Source organism: Halichoeres trimaculatus, unplaced genomic scaffold (genome assembly GCF_033239565.1).
Source record: "Halichoeres trimaculatus isolate MK-OKI-2021-1 unplaced genomic scaffold, fHalTri1.1 fHalTri1_scaffold_3, whole genome shotgun sequence".
Taxonomy (NCBI): domain Eukaryota; kingdom Metazoa; phylum Chordata; class Actinopteri; order Labriformes; family Labridae; genus Halichoeres; species Halichoeres trimaculatus.
In genome coordinates, this window is record NW_027437181.1 from 20,036,611 (window position 1) to 20,054,118 (window position 17,508).

At 40.4% G+C, this 17,508-nt stretch overlaps 1 protein-coding gene across 3 annotated transcripts in view; it reads right to left on the reverse strand.

Moving 5' to 3' along the window:
- The window catches only part of cgnl1 (cingulin-like 1), a 31,795-nt gene that overhangs the window by 6,304 nt on the left and 7,983 nt on the right, over positions 1-17,508 (reverse strand). For 2 of the 3 annotated variants that reach the window (XM_074666576.1, XM_074666574.1), the window contains exons 6-12: positions 16,757-16,893; positions 15,593-15,731; positions 14,476-14,688; positions 3,223-3,429; positions 3,013-3,117; positions 2,756-2,908; positions 2,173-2,343 (exon numbers count right to left, since the gene is read on the reverse strand). In XM_074666576.1, the coding sequence (XP_074522677.1) occupies positions 2,173-2,343; positions 2,756-2,908; positions 3,013-3,117; positions 3,223-3,429; positions 14,476-14,688; positions 15,593-15,731; positions 16,757-16,893 (1,125 nt within the window). The remainder of the gene's footprint in view (positions 1-2,172; positions 2,344-2,755; positions 2,909-3,012; positions 3,118-3,222; positions 3,430-14,475; positions 14,689-15,592; positions 15,732-16,756; positions 16,894-17,508) is intronic. The other variant, XM_074666575.1, reaches the window with a different exon arrangement.

Consider the following 17,508-nt stretch of genomic DNA (forward strand, 5'->3'; position numbering starts at 1 on the left):
AAGCTCAGTTACAAAGGCACCCAGTGGGGTTTTCATTGTAAACAGGCACACTGCTGTTTACAGGGTTGGTGTTTCAGTACATTGTACCCTGAAGGCCTAAAAACTTACTGAATGTATTTCCATTCTTTCAGAAGACTTGCCAGCTCACTCCTAAAAATGTGAAATCTGTAATGTTAGGGCACCAGCACTCAAAGAGGAGAAGTGCAGACTCTACTAGCAAATAAATATTTTGGTCATGGCACTACCTACTGGAAACAAGGGGCATGAACTAGAGCCCAACCGATATGGGATTTTTGGGGCCGATGCCAATACCGATACTGGGGGCAAAAAAAGCCGATATCCGATATATCAGCCGATATCCGAAATATCAGCCGATATATATAATAAATTCATTGATATACACAGGATATATACTGTATCTGAACACAAATTATTATAATACCCATATGATTCAAGACAGAGACAGAACACTTAAATTAAAACAAAGAACTTTAAAGAAAAAAAGTCGAACTGTAAACACACAATGAGCAACTTGCACGACGTTAAAATACCGTTTTATAGTCTTACATTAGATAATGGTGGACGTGTGAAATAACAGTACCAAATATCTCTATTTATCTCTCAAAAAAGCAACTAACGCGACGTTAAAACGCCATTCTATAGTCTTACTTTACATAATGGTGGACGGAGGGGGAGGGCACTCAGGCAGTGTGCAGCCCAACACACCAACACACAGACACACAGGAGCAGGAGTGACAGAATCTCCACGGAGCAAATTTTTTTATAATCGGCTACATTTTGGCCGATGTTGATTGATCGGTGACAGGCATAATCGGACCGATTAATCGGCCCAACCGATTAATCGGCCCAACCGATTAATCGGCCCAACAGATTCATCGGCCCAACAGATTCATCGGCCCAACAGATTCATCGGCCCAACAGATTCATCGGTCGGGCTCCAGTATGAACTACCATCTACCGTTTTAAATGAGCTTTCAGTCTCAACAGTTTTATGAATGCACTGTCATGAACATTTTAAACAATAACAGCTTTCAAAGTCATTGCCCCACCTACTGTTTCAGGCAGTACTGCAATACCAACCCTTTCAGAGTATACTCACAGTAAATGCTGACAGTCTCTGAACAGATCTTTACACGTTGTTTGTAGTGAGCGAATCAATGACTGGTACTGCTGTGAAACCAACAGCTTTGAGACTCAACCACGCACAAAGCTGCTAGGGCTTGTTCCTGCAGCATAAAGCTTTGATTTTTGTTGTTGTTGTTTCTGTTTTTAGCTTTGTGAGATAACGCACACCTAAATATTCAAGATTTCTATTTATTTATATTATTAACATTGAGCTCAGGAACCAAACAACTGCTGGCTTTTTTATAAAAGAAAATTCAGGTCAAGTACAAGCAACAATGCTCTTTCTGGTCACATCTATCATTTCAAGCAAGTCCTCGATAGCCTTTATCACTATCCTGATGTAATTCCTGCACGTTGCAACTTTGATCATAGTGCTCACAGTGTACCTCATGAAGTATTTAAATACAGGGCATATCACAAAGCATTTGTGTTTTCACGACAGTATAAAAATGTTTTTGTGTGGTCACTGTTCATACAATCTCAACAGCTCCACCTTGTTAAACAAATGTTTGATGAATAAATAAAACTACATTAGCTGCCATCTTTCTGGTCTAATGTGTTCAGATTCTTTCAGTCCTTAGTCAAACAAAAACACCCCTGACATGCCAAAGTACTAATTGTGTGAGTGTAAGTGAGCCAGAGTGATCACTAGTTTCAACATCACTGTAGGTCGTGGAGTTCTCAAAAAATATGTTTTTAACTCTGACAATAAAATATGGCTTTTAATAAAGAACAGAGGATTTTCATGGCTTTACTCTTTTTAGCTACTTCACTTTAATGCTGTGTTTAAGGTCTGAGCAGAGGAGGAGAAATACCTAAGTGATGACATCGCTCCCTGGAAGGATGATATGAAGGGAGGGGTCAAACTGAGTCAGAACAATGGCTCATCATCTGTTGCTCTGCCTGGGAGGGCTCGGCCAGGCTGCCGAATGATGGCTTCAATTTTAACACTCTCAACATGAACGTGTTCTCAGTGCATAAATCTGTGACCGGCACGTTACATCACGCTGACATGGCTGACTGTACCTCTTCTTGAAGGGTTTTGGTGGCCAGTTGGAACTTCTCCAGCTCTTGTCCTCGCTCCTTCAGGAGCTTCTGCAGCTCTGTCAGCTCCCTGCGGTTCTTTTCTTTGTAAATATCAATCTGCTCCTGCAGTTCTCGAGTGGACGACTGGGACGCATCCACAATATCATTCATCTGCAGGCACAGCGAGATGGATGGACAAAAAGAAAGAAATGTGAGAAACCCACATAAATGATAATCCTAACAGATCCTTAAAAAGAAACACGCAGAAGTATCTCTGTGTGATGATGCACAGAGAATGTTGTTTTTATGTTGTTAGTCATTTTTCTACATCTTGACAAGCTAGTAGACTCTACTAGACTTTTTGTATGTAAACATAGATTAGCAGTTTATCTCTGCAGTGTTTAAACCAGTCATAATTCAAAAGCACTACAACTTTTCTAAAACAGTGATTAATTAAGACTTAAAGATTAATGACTGACTGTGTTTTACTGTTATGGAACCAGCCAACTGTAACAAGCCTATGAGGGGTCAGCTGTTGGTGTGTGTGTGTGTGTGTGTGTGCTACAGACTCAAACACACCCACCTCCCTCTGGAGTTTCTCTACTGTACGGTCCAGCAACCTCCTCTCGTCCTCAATGTCATTCTTCATGTTCTTGAACTGCTCCTTCTGAGACCTCTCCTCAAGTAACCTCTCCTCCAGCTCCTTATGTTCGCTGCTCAGTTTGGTGAAGTTCCTCTGTAAAAAAAAAACACAAGCACAGTATTAAAACCTAAAAATGTGCCGGTGATAGCAATCCTCATTAATCTATGTGCAGTATTGAGCTGTGTTGCTCATGTCACCTGTACGTCCTCCAGTCGAATAGTCAAAGCTCGATTGGCGCGGGACATCTCTTCTTCTTGCTCTTTAATTTCAGCCAAAGACTCTTCTAAATGTTTCTTATCCTTCTGTTGAGTAAAAACAGAAGACTTTCATATTAAATACTGTGGATAAAAAACAGATATATGATAAAATCAGCACAGTCTGCTGTTCTGATTTGCTCGGCCCCTCACCTCCAGTCGGCTCACTTTGTCCCCAAGCTTGCTCTCCTGCAGCTTGGCCTCATCGATGATGCGGTTGAGTTTGGCTACCTCGTTTTCCTGCTCTTGTGCCCGCTTGCGCAGCCGCTCGGTCTCTTGGGTCAGCCGTCCCGCTTGACCCTCTGCTGCACCCTTGGCTGCCTCCACTTCAGCCTTCTCACGGACCACTGCTGCGCTGCTCTGCAGATCAGAACGAGACGAGTTGGTCAGTACAAAGGAAGCAGGAGTCTGTGACACTCAACAGAAAGTGGAACAACAGTGCATGATGGAGAATTAGAGACTTCTTTTCTACGCCTCATGCAACAAAATGTTCAGTTTCTTCTGTGACTGGATTCAGAGTTTTTAAATCAGATGAACGGCTGTGGGATGGCTTTAAGATGTGTCTTGGAACAACCACCTTTCCTTTGAAATCAAGGTTTATACAGCAAAGTAGCAGTGCTAGAGTTAACAAGGAGCGCTTCCAGTGCCCAGTTTGCAAATGAATTGTGAGTTTCAGCTCTGACATTTCAGGGCTGAACGCTGTGCAGAAGAGAAAGAACTGGAGACGGACAAATGGAAACACATTTCTGCAAGAGTAGCAAACAGAGACTAAGAAAACTGACAACAACGTGACTTTATCAGTAAAACAGATAACAGGTTTCAGTTATGATGACACCCTTCTAGCGAATGACAGCATCTGTAGGCAACAGACTTGCAAAACTTTGTTTGGGAAGAAGATTTTTTTCTAAAACACAGGTGGAATGTTAAGAAAACCGGTTTGACAAATTTATGTTTCTCTCAGTTTTGACAGCGCCTGTGGATAGACAAACACAGAAAACAAATGGAAAAAATTGCAGATTCAGCACTAAGTAGAAACAGATGAAAACCAATGGCTGTCAGAAGTTCAAGATGTGAAAATGGTTGTGGCATTACACCTTTGGACAGTGAGTAACCAGGTTTGTCACAATGTGAAGAAGGGTGTCACAGAAACATACATAAGTACATCCAGTGGAACTGCTTCATTAAAACTTCAGGAGACAAAGAAAAATAAGTGGAGTAGTAATGATAGCTTCACATGAAGAACAACAGGTTAAAGTTTTTAGTTTTGAAGCAGAGAACTTGTTCACAAAGGCACATTTTAGTCAGCTGGAATCCAAACTAGAGCTTCTCCTTCCTACTAATTTCCTCTGTGACAAATGTGAAAGGCACTCTTTGGTTGGCTTGTCTCGTTGTCAGCGTGCGTTACTAAAGGCACATCCTGTGCTAGAAATGGTGTCTCCCTGCTTCAGTGCTGACAGGCCAGTCAGACCTGTTTCTCCTGTCAGCACAGCACCTCGTCTCAGCTTTACCGGGTCGCTTTGTTTGGTTTAAAGAAGAAGAATCCCTGTAAAGAATCAATACCGCCAAATCCACTGTAATAACAGTGTTTAGGTTGCAGGATTAGCAGCATGAATGAGAATGTAGGAAAAGATGTGGATAAAAAAACAAAGTCTTTCAAAAGACAAGATCATATTTGAAGACATGACAGACACAGGATTAGAGTTATTTAACACTACATCAAATGATGAAATTCCTCATCATGCACTTTAATACATCTGCAAAACCAACTGATACATCCTCTTTACTGGTCCTGGTCCCTGTCACTTCTTTATGTCGTGCTGCAGGAGCTCTTTAATGCTACTTTCAAATTTCAAAGTGGTGATGACCTCAAATTTTCCCCTTACAATACATCCAGAAACTCGTGTGGCTATATTGGTTGAGCAGCTATTGTGTTTAGGGTGGGAGCTCATTAATGAAAAAGGAGGTTGAGCAGCATGTGGGGCAAAACACAGCTTTCACTACGATAATAAACCATTGATGAAACGTGTTGGAGTTGTGCTACATTTCAACGATGTTAACAACAAGTTCAGCCATCACATTTTTTCCCCTGTCCCACTTCCCACAGGAGTTAAAAACACGAGCAGAGCCACCCAGCTAGAAGAAAGGGAGACCCTGCTGCTGCTGTCTGTGAGAGGAAGGGGGACAGGAAACCGCTACGATAGAGATGTCTGTGAAGTGAAGTGTTAAAACCGCTCATGGATTGATTAACTTTTCTTAATAAGCACTCTTTTAGTTTATAGTTACTTGGATATGAAGCCTTTCTATCACCTGTCTGTTTCTTTTTAATACAGGACTACAAAATGTAAAAATCATTGTTCAAATACATTACAAAGATATCACTCTATCAATAATTAGACAGCAGTAGATTTGCTTTTCTATCTATAAATCTTTATCATCTGCTTAAACACTATTGAGAGAAAAAGACTCACAACAAAAGCAAACTTTAACATATTAGTTCATATATAACAGAGAAATATGTGGTAATGTCATAGAGCTGGTATTTTCCCCCCTAACCCGAACTCAAAGTTTGACTTGAGTCCTTGTGTGTACTCAAAGTGTTTGTCCAAAGTTGCACATTAACTAACTATGAGCAGTCTTTGAAGCCTGGTACGAACGCTCGGAGTAAAGTATGCGCAGGTCGTGTGCTGTGGTGAAATCTTGGCTCTCTCAGTTATTCCTGGTAAATCAGCTTCCAGTGTAATGTAAGAGCTGATTGTCTAAAAATAAAGAGAGCTGCAACAGAAATCCACAACACAGCAGGGTTCAGACTGTGTTCTTGAACTTGATATTTATTACACCTGAGATATGTTTCACAGGCGTTATTAAGACTGAGCCTTTCATGGTTATAAAAGATGGAAATGTAGTAACACCTTAACAGCACATTTCTAGGGCTACGCAATATACATGATCCAAGACAACATCCTGAAGGCTGTTTAAAGGTCCCATATTATGCAAAAATCACTTTATAAAGTCTTTTAGTGAAATTTGTGGGTCTTTGGTTTTCCTCCCAGCCCACAAAATGTGATATTTAATGACAAAACCTGTACTTAGTAGAGTTTGTGAATCTAAAATCCTGACCTAAAAGGAGCTGGAGAGAAATCTCTCCAGCAGTGGGGAGGAGAATGCTTAAGTTGAAGAGCCATCATTGCTCTGTTTTTGGCTGTAAACAGCCACATAGTCCCATGTTCAATCTTCGCATCTCAGAAGAAGACAAGACTAAGAGGCTAAGAGTTCATTTATCAAGGAAATGTGCCAGCTACACTCAGTAAAACTGTACATGTGTGTGCTAGTCACCTCACAGCAGACTGCTTTTCCAACTTTGGACAGTACAACAGAGGGCTAGCGAATAGACTGGTCCTGAATCCAGTCACATTACCAACCATTCACCAACAAACCTCACACCCTGGAAATGTGAGTATTTTAAATGCTGTGTGCTGTGGAGCACAGCAGCAGCTTGTGGCGTTGCTCTCAGGGATACGGAAGAGCGGGGTGGTATCAGCAGTGGCTCATTTACATATGAAGGTCACGCCCACTAAATCAGACCGTTCTGAACAGAGGGGCTATGAGAGCCTGGAAACAATGCTGCTGTGCTTGATTTATTGGCTTTTTGGACCAAAACATGTTACTACCATTTCATGAAGACATCAACGATCCATATTAAACTGCAGAAAAGGAGCATGATATGGGACCTTTAAACGACATGCTGAATAACAATGTTCAGTGTGTTACTCATTTGCAAAAACAACCATAAACAGCCTTATACAATGAATATGATAGGCACTGTAGGAAGAGACACTGCTCTGTTCACACATCGCAACAAGCTAAACTAGTGCCTACATGGCTAAAACTAAAAACGAGTCAACCACCAGCATCAGGAGCCAAAACGTAAACACCACATGTCTCTGAATCATCATTAGGTTTCTTTACAACAGGTGGATCATCCCCCCTCACATGGAGGTGGATTGGCTTCAAAGAGGGGTGTGATGCTCAAAAACACCAGCCAGCAGACTGCGTTAGAGACAGGAAATTAACCGCTACACTACAAAATGTGAAAAACTTCAGGAGTCAGTGGCCCAGAAGCTAATGCACTGATCAGAACAAAAATACACTAAAGCAACTAGTTTTTAAATTGGATGTCACAGTGCATCAACAGCAGCTAAAGACAGACGAGACGTTGTTCAAATAATGACATTTCTCACGAAGCAAACTGCTTACATCTTGTTATGCCCCTCTTCCCTCTGTTTTTGATGTTACTCTGGATGTTCTGCTTTATTTTTGTTTGATGTCAAACATGTTGGAGGTAATTCTCCAAATGTTATCCCCAGTCCACCACCTGGCAAAATGAAGGGAGAATTTGATCTACAAAACCCAACAGAGTGTAAACCTAATATCCTGCTGTGAAAAAAGTTATAAATGCTCCTGATGAAGGTTTGTTCTCCCTTCATACACTCATATGAGTCGACTGGATGTAATTACTATTTATTGATATAAAATGTGCAAAATACAGGCGCAGCCTAACAAGTCTTGTTATCAATATCATAGTTAATGTCAATAAAAGTCAAATGTATCACCGCTGCCCGTGTTATGCTATGTAAGATTGCTAACAACCATTTTCTTGTTTCAGTGTTGCACTCAAACTCAGGTTCTCCAAACCAGGATGCACTGAAACACATGACTTCCTGCTACAACAGCTGCAAAAACACGCTTATTGTGATTTCACAAACACAAACTGAACAAAGCCAGCAGTGCTGACAAATTGATTGGCTGATAGCAAACGAAGCTTCTGTAAAAGTTCCAGAGGATGACATTTTCTCTTACATATCCTTTTCCACCTTTTGACATCTGGAGGTATCCCTCTCTTCCCTTTGTCAGTCCTCACTTTCATATTTTCAGCCTCTCGGATGCTTCCTCTTTTCTGTGCTGTCAAAGCTCACACACAGATTTAGTTTATCATGGGTATTTATCATCCAGATCTTCTTAAAAACACAGTCACCAACACTTCTATGATCACCTTCAAACTAGAAAATCAACACAGGAAGATCTGTTACGCAGCTCTTTCTCTGAACTAACGTCTACTCCCGCCTATAGCAATAACATCTCTTACATTCATGGATCTGCAGGCGAGGAGGATGTTTTCGACACAATTGTTTTAATGAGCAGACTACGGTAATCCCCAAAATGTTTTTTGCTGCTGCTTTTTGACTTCTCATGGAAATACAAGCAAATAAGTCCTTTCCTCACAACTTCAGACTAAACAAAGCGATTAGAGTGAGCAAAGATGCTAAAATATGCATGGTAGGCCATAATAAGCCTTTTTAATTCTTATTAAGTCTGAGTAAAACACACAAACACACCAACCAACACTACAAGGACTGCAAGGTTGTATTTATCTTACCATAAAATAATAACTTAAAAACTGCCCATTCATCCAAACAAGTCCTGTCCTGTACGGGACAGAAAATGAAAACTAAACAAAGAAACCCAAAAAAGACTTGGCTTGCAGTTGCACAGCACTGACTTGTTTTGCCAGCACCGAGTGTGTGTTACAAGTAAAACAGCTTTCCTCATTAAAAGGAGGAACTAATACCTGAGGTGAGCTGGAACAAAAAGCCTGTCATGAACTGAAAAGAGGGATTGAAGAAGAAATCAAGACACGACAGCTGAGAAGCGTTTGGCTTCTCCGAGGATCTCTTTGGTCAAAGCAGGGCCGTAATCAAATCTTGTCTCTTCCTTAGAGAAATGAAACAGAATCTCATTTTTCAAAGAGTCTCTGTGCACAAACCAAAGTCCAAGCATGCGTGGATAGTTGTAACAGGAAACTACAGACTATTTCCCTTGTGACCATGCACGTGGTCAAAGAGACTTTGACGGTTTTGACCGAAAAAAGAGACTTTTTAAGATTACTTTATAAAAAAAAAAGTCATGTTTTGTTATTTCTTTAGTCCTGGTGCATCCTGATGTGTCAGACTAACTGTCGAGGATTTGGTTGTTGACACCATAAATATTAAATGCTGACTCCTACGCTCACACTTTTGATCATCATACAAACAAGCATTGTTTTGAAATGTGGGGATGTTTTTGTGTGGCCTCATCAGAGTACACCTGGCAAGCAAGGCTAATAAAAGAGCCAAGTTAACAAATTATCAGGCAGCACCACTGCTCAGAATAAAACCTTTTATACTTCGTTTGTACTGATGAATATTTCATAAAAATGACAGACACTTCCTTTGATTGTTGAACACCATGAACAATCATTTATTTTTGTGGGTTTCTCGAGCTAAAATCTGATTAAACTATAGTATTTGGTCTCATTTTCACCACTTTATTTAATGTTTGTTTCAATAAAAATACTTCAGGACAATCTGAGATTATTTTTTTAAATGTTTTTTGAATCTTCATTTAACCACTGACAGATACGGCACATAACTTTACAGTGTAAAAGTGTCTTGGATAGCACGGACATTAAAGGTCCCGTATGGTGCAAAAAAACACTTTACTGAGCATTTTAGTGAAATTTGTGGGTCTTTGTCTTTCCTCCCAGCTCACAAAATGTGATATTTAATGACCAAACCTGTACTTAGTGCTTGTGAATGTGAAATCCTGACCTAAAACGAGCTGTTTGGATTTTGGGGATTTGCCGACCTCGGCATTTCCCTTTTTTGACCAATCAGGAGCAAGTCTGACCTGATTGGTCCACCGGAGCAGATACCCCCGAACCCCCTCCCCGCCCACTCTCCTTTCTCCCCCACTGCTGGAGAGAAATCTAACCAGCAGTGGGGGAGAGAATGCTTAGGTTGAAGGGCCATCACTGCTCTGTTTTTGGCTGTAAACAGCCACATAGTTCCATGCACAAGCTTCCCACCTCGGAAGAAGACAAGACTAAGTGGCTAGAGTTCATTTATCAAGGAAATGTGCCAGCTACACTTAGTAAAACTGTGCATGTGTGTGCTAGTCACTTCATGGCCGACTGCTTTTCCAACTTTGGACAGTACAACAGAGGGCTAGAGAATAGACTGGTCCTGAATCTAGGCACATTACCAACCATCCGCCAACAAACCTCAGACCCTGGAAAATGGCTCATTTACATATTAAGGCCATGCCCACCAAATCAGACCGTTCTGAACAGAGGGGTTATGAGAGCCTGGAAACAATGCTGTTCTGCTTGATTTATTGGCTTTTTGGACCAAAACATGTGACTACCATTTCATGAAGACATCAATGATTCATATTAAACTGCAGAAAAGGAGAATAATATGGGACCTTAATGAAAACAACCAAACTAACCACACTGTATTTAAATAAATTAAGGATAAATGTTGTGGATGACTCTGACTGTGACTTTAAGGTGTCACAGTGCCAAAGCTTAAACAGTAACTTAGTAATGCAAGCATGAAAAAGAAATGCCACATTTCTACAAATACATGTTCTAAACCTTTCAGCTGTCATTGGTACAACCACAGGATCAAAACTGTTGTGACACTGAAAATGCTAACTGCCAGAAAATGACTCACTATTATCTGGCATGGAAGACTAAACTTCTCACTGCTTCTGAGTAAAAAAAATGTGAAAATGAGAAACTGCCCACAACCTAACAAGCAAATGTCCTGGGAAGATATTTGGCAAGTTTGACTCCAGCACATTACGGCTAACAGGCACAGACGAAGAAAAGAGCACACAAACATTTATGAAACTGCCTGGTTTTCAATGGCTGTGCCTCAAGCCCCGGAGCAAGATTTTCTAAATCTTCAACTGAACTGCTGGGTTTTTAGTTTGTGTTTCTCTTCAATATGCCTAAGGTGTTATCATTTAATCTATTTGAAAAAGTAAGAGTTCAACATGGTTAAACGATCTATTTCTTGGTGTCTTTGGGAGCATCCAGAAATTCTCCCCATCATTTTCCTCTTCACTTGTTGCCTTACGTCTCCATCTTTTCAGCCGCCAGCCAAATCAGCTCCTACAGCTACGCTGGGAAATACAGTGCTATCATCAAACACGCAGACTCATGCAGGAGCCTTTACTTTCAAAACAAGCCTGAGGGGGAACTCTTCTCTAGGCTACGGAAGTTTGATGATCAGACAGTGAGACTTCAGTTCACACGCTGGCAGAGATTACTCAAGAGGCAGAGAGAGATACGGAGGGGGCGACACAGGCCAGAAATGAACTGCGTTAAGCTGAGTGGGAGATCACTGCAAAGTCTTGTGTGGAGACTGTGGAGCTAAGAAATGAAAAATACACCATTTAGGATTGAGGTTACAGATGAGAGCTTGATAACAGAGTGGCTGTGTTACACACCGTGGCTTCAGGCTGTAGGTGAAACATAACAAGAGCTGGAAATGGTGTGATAAGCACAAGGCTCTGTCTTTACAGCAAGCGCAACTGAGACTCATTTAAGCCTCCAACACTGAGAATCTGGAGCTCTGTGGAGATGGAGATGCAGCGGTAGCACCCTGAAGAGGCAGAAATGAAAAGATCTGAGCCTCTCCAGCAGGTCGGAGCGGGTGCACTGTAACAGAGCTGGAGCTGAGTGAAGAAGGAGGTCTGCGGGGAGCACATTCTCCACTTTGACCCCCACATTCCTGGAAACAAACCTTCCCTTTTCTCACTCCACCTCATCTTTCCACATGCTCTGCATACCAGCACATGCTGACACCAAACTTCAAGTCCACTTCCAACTGTGCAGACGTCTTTTGTTACAGAACATTAAGAACTCAAAAATGAGCAGATTCATATCTTCTCCAGAAAGCATGATCAACATTTTTCCACCTTGATGACATTCCACACATTTCAGCGGACTGAAAAAACAACGCAGCTTTCAATTTAAGACACAAAACAGGCCCCCCATTCCTTTCAAGAGGTCAGCCACGCATCCCCTTTTCTTCAGCACACTGACCCACTTATTCAGCATGTCCCAACCCCCGCTGCTATTATTGTGTGAAACAAACTCATCATTCATTATCAACCGAGGTCCACAATTACCCCCACTCTCTCAGGGCACAGAAAGAAGAGGGGGCACGACGCAACTCAGGAACGGCAGCTCATTAGATTAGTGATGGCTTGCCACTGCAATTAAGTGGCATACGGAGCAACCCGGTGCTCCAGTTTTCTGCATTCTTCTCCACATGGGCTGCTCCGGTCACTGCAAATTTCAGGGCCACAAAAGAGGGGACGCAGTACTTTGGCTGGAGGGGGGTGCACTGTCCACTTTGGCCCTCTTCTTCCTTTCTGACACCCTTACACAAAGTGGATGTGTACATGAGATAATCAGCAGTTTTCTGGTTTAATGTTGGACTTTCTCACAGCCAGTTGCTCAGCCCACTCCCCACATGCTGTGAACATTTTGGACCAAAAACAGCTTTGGGTTTAATTTAGATTTTTTTTCTTTTGCTTTGGTGTTTTTGCCAATCCCACTGTGTAATTTTATCACACAGTGAGCCTAATAAGCATAAGAATTTATTACTGACATGCTTTCAGAATTCTTTATATGCAGCCAGGACTACAAAATGATTTAATTAATGAGTTCTTTCAAATGGTGACTTATCGGATAATCTCATCTGCTGTCCTATTGTTCAGACTCAAATGTCACGAAGACATGGGTAAATTATAACTGCTTAGATAATATTGAGTGAATTTGCATAATAAATGATTGAACTCTTGTCTAATTTATCTAACAAAGTCTTCTGTGAGGATAAGACATCAATTCAGCATAAACAAAAGGCCGACAGGAGAAATCTTTTATATGTACAAAGAGGAACAAACTAATGACCTCATCTTTCCAAGGGTTTACAAAGCACTGTGGGTAAACCCCCGACAACATGCTCCCCAAGGGAACCAGTACTTCTGTTTGACAAAAGGAAATGTCCTCATGGACTCTTGCAGGCAGAGCGTTGCTGTATGTAGACCCCCACCAGCCAGCAGGAAGCCCAGAACAAGGACAACTTCCAGTCTTTGAGATAAACAGGACACACATGGGTCACACAGAAAGCTTTCAGTTCGTTGTCTACTTCCATGTAACGCTGGTCACCTCATCTTAACTCCTTGATTTCTGAAGCCACAGCTGGTGAACTTGCTCTGCTTTAAGGAAGATATTGTTCAAACCCTTCACTGGACTGAAGTATTCATCTCTTTTCTTATAACAGTGTGAAACAATATGTCAAAGGAAAGACCCACTTCAGGTTTTTTGATGCAGAAAAAAACTGAAAAACTCAGACTGGAAGTTGCCACAGCAGTAACCTTGTCGGTAAGGCAACTCCTTACAATTTAACACGCTGATAAATGTCTCTAAATGTCTCACCAAACATCCCTCTTCCTGTAAAAAGTTCCTCCCTAGAGGAGCAAGCTCAGATAAGAAAACACCTCCACACTTGACTGCTTTGACAGACTTCCCATGTAAAATGATGACGAGCTACTTTTGAACGTTACACAGTTTCCCTTTCAGTTTATCAGTTTGTTCTTTAAACCCAGCGTGTGAAATTTAACAGAGACAAATTTTAACCAAAGGGATCGTTTGTGAAAAACATTTCTGCCCTATGCTGATCTGAGATTGAAAAATAAAACATTAACATAGATTAAAAAAATTTAAAAAAATGTGGTGAAAAAGAAAAAAACCAAGGAACCACTGATTATGACAACAGAAATGCACCAAACCATGTGTATCATATATTAAAATATATGCATGAACAAGTAAATATTACAAGAAGTTAAAAGAAATATGTGATGGACTCAGTAACACTTAGCTACATCAAATGTTCTTTAACGCTGGAGGAGACAGAGTAGGATGTTTATTGCATGTTGTTGGGGGATAATCTTTAAATGTCTCGTTTTCAGATCTCAAAAATTCTTATTTTTTACTGCACAGTTTCTTTTCGTTCTGATCTTTCATGGTTTAGTAAATCATATGTTGACACTTTTAATCAACATTTTTAGCAAACCCAATAAAAACAGCCAAAGGAAAAAGGCTCCTCTTCCTCTTTTTTTGTTCTTTAAATCTTTTTCAAAGAGATAAAATGTTTCTGATTCTAAGTGCTAAGCTGATTCTGGATACAGTTCAACCTGCGTGTTGAAAAACCAGAGTCTCACTATTTTGATACTCAGGTGCCACAGATGGGAAACTAGTGAAAAGGTGTAATTTATGTCACTTCAGAGCAGAGTTTAAGTCCTTGATAAAAAAAACACATGGCACACCTTTAAATGCAAAACACACAAAAACACAGTTACAGCCCCCCTGATGTGGCGTTTATCTCCACACTCCTCGGTGACAGGATGTGTTTCTAGACTGGGGGGATGAGTCAGTAAAGGAAATGAGGAGGAAGGAACACACCAAGAGGGGGGAGAGGGAGATGTAGGAGATGCATACTGGAGGCTGATTACCTGCTTCGCCTCCTCCAAAGAAGTCTGCAGTCGGCTTATTTCCTTCTCATACTGCTCCTTCATCTTGTCCACCTCCTGATCATGAGCGGCCACTTCCTCCTTCAGAGCCCCTTTCAGAGCTGTCAGCTCCCGCTCTCGCCTCCTAAGCAGCTCCTCCTGCTCCTCCTTGGCCAGAAGAACCTCCTGCATCTCCACTTTCAGTTGCATCATGTCCTGTGAAAAAAGTTGGAAGAATGTCCGTCTTGATTGTGGTCTAAATTAACCTTTGTTCAATATAAACTAAGATAAGATAAGATTAGATTAGATGAGATAAGATTAGATACAACAAGATGAGCTGATCCTTTTTTCTTCCAATAACTACGAAATTTACAGAGCTCCAGAGGAAAAATAGAAAAGTAGCACAACAATAAAGAACGTAAAAAATGAAACTGGTTTATTCTTGGAAATGTAAAAAAAGCTATGAAGTTAAAGGAAGAAAACATTTATGAAATTTGAATCAAATAATTCAAACCAATATGATCCCTGAAACTTATCTCTGCACTGTGATCTAAGTAAGTATACTTTACATTTTATCTTATGTCATCTTGTCTTTTTTTAAACCATCAATTAAATCTTACCTTTACTGATTTTTATCATTTTATTATCTTCTCCTTTTTTTTTGTTTCTAAATCCACAATTTTTAAAACATCAAGTGATTTTTTTGCCTGTTCTTTGCTAATATGGCACAATGTGTACAATAAATAAAGGTGCTCTATCTTCAAAATAATGTCACATTAAAGCTTATGCATGAAGTTTTGGGAGGAATAAAAACTATTCCATGTTTTTTTAAAGTGATAACCTTGCGTTCATTTACATTGCACTGTAGTATAGAAAGCTAAAATCATTCAAAGTCTTAAATCTCAGCTCTCTCCATTAAAGTTTGAATTTTATGAGTGAAATAAGAGGGTAAGTTCACTCATCAACAATTTTACCTCACAGTTTGATGTTCAAGGATTTAGTATTTAAAATACAGTTTAAGAAAATTTCCAAGTGGTTTGTAAAAGCATTTGCTGTTTTGTTCAGCAACTATGATCAAGACTCAATCTTTTCTCCGCTTGAACAATGGACGCTGCATTACCGCCATCATGATGTCTTTCTCTCCATCTGAGGCTGATTTCTTGGCTGTGTCAAGCTCGTCATGCATCTCTGACAGCTGATCCTGCAGGTCTCTGATCTCTGTCTGGTACTGCTCTCTCTCCATCTTCACCTGGAACAGCCTGACAAACCACACATCATGTCACAGCACAGCACAGACACTCTACATACAGCAGATTTGCACACACGCCTGCACACCTGCACCATCATTCGCACATTGGAATAGCAGCACCTGTGCTGGGGCTTAATGTGAGGCGTACAGAGCACAGAGGTTAAAATGAAAACCTAAACCTGGAAAACCAATAATGTCTAAGCTGTCGCTGCATGACAACACTGAAGGGGAGGGTGATAAGTGATGTGAGGCACCTCAAACAGATGACCTGACAGTGATGAAGACTGAGGATGAACAGCTATACCCTTGTTAGAATAGACTTAAAGATGACAGACGTGGTTGGTTCCTTTTTGTTTGACCCACTGTTAACCATCTAATAAAAGGCAAAAAAAAGAAACAAAAAAATCTGACTAAGTAAAGTTTAAGTAGCTGAGTCATATTCGGTGTTAGAGAAATCATTTCCAAAAAAACACAGTAGAGCTTAAAATACAGACAGTTATTGGCAGAGAAACAAAGCTGTGGTAAGATAGATACTTTGAAAGATTCTCAGTGTAGAGACATAAAAATGTCATAGTGTCAGTGAGGGCTCAACACAACAGGAGTCAGAAAGCACATATGTCAACAAGGCTGAAAATGTACAGACAGTGAGTGCTGTCAAACAGCCTCTATGCACACTTAACGATGAAGAGCTGTCTGTTTAGCACACCTGGGGGGGCCTGAGGAACTGGCTCAGTAACCACGACAGAAACTATCCACATATTTAAAACAGACACACTTTTCTGGTTGTAGCGTTACAGTGTGGATAAATGTAACCCCATGATAACAGTCACAGCTAATTATGATAAGCATTAATTATAATACGACGAAGGGAAAGTGTTTATTGTGCCATGTTTCTCTGATACACAGCTCAGCAGGTTAGACTATATCAAAATATGACTGCAGTTAAAAACAAGAACAATGGCATAAAACTAATTACACAAAGCAGGTAAATTAGTCCAACAACCCACATTTCCAGAAATGTCACACTGCACTTACTCTTCAACTGTGGTCTGGAGTTCAGCCTCTGTTTTGGCAAGTTTTTCCTTTAAACGCTTACACTCCTCAACGCTCTGGTCCAGCTCCTGCTGCAGCTCCTTCAAACTCACTGCTGCCCTCCTTTCAGCCTGATTCTTCTTATGGTGGAAAAAAAAAAAAAAAAATCCATGTTAAAGTTTCAGAAGATCTGAGATTTTTAGTCTCTACTAGGGATGCACGATATTATCGGCACAATATCGGTATCGGCAGATAAAAGCTTAAAAACACGTTTATCGGTATCGGCAGATATGGAAATTTCTGCTGATATGCACAGCCGATAATGTGCTATTCAGTTAGAATTATTATTATTTTCCATCTGAAAAATAAGCTCCTTAAATAAAATGTAGCACTTCATTTATTTGCACTGCAGAGCTCTGTGTCTGTCACCAGGTTGTTACAGTAGCTCTAAAATAATCAAATGAAACTTGGTTATGTTTAAAAATGCATTATACATTTAAAGTTCATGTGATCTAAAGAAATTATTTTTCTGTATTTCAATACTGAATGTCTTGAGTTAAAAATAATACATTTCTTATTTATGGTAAAATCGAATGTTTTTTTGTCTTGTTTTATGTGTGTTTCTTAAACAAATAAGACCGTCACAATAAGAGTAACGTATAAATTCCAGTACAGGATAGACTTAGCTTTCTTTACAGTGAAAAAAACAAACAAACTTGTGATTATCGGTATCGGTATCGGTATCGGCCAAAAGG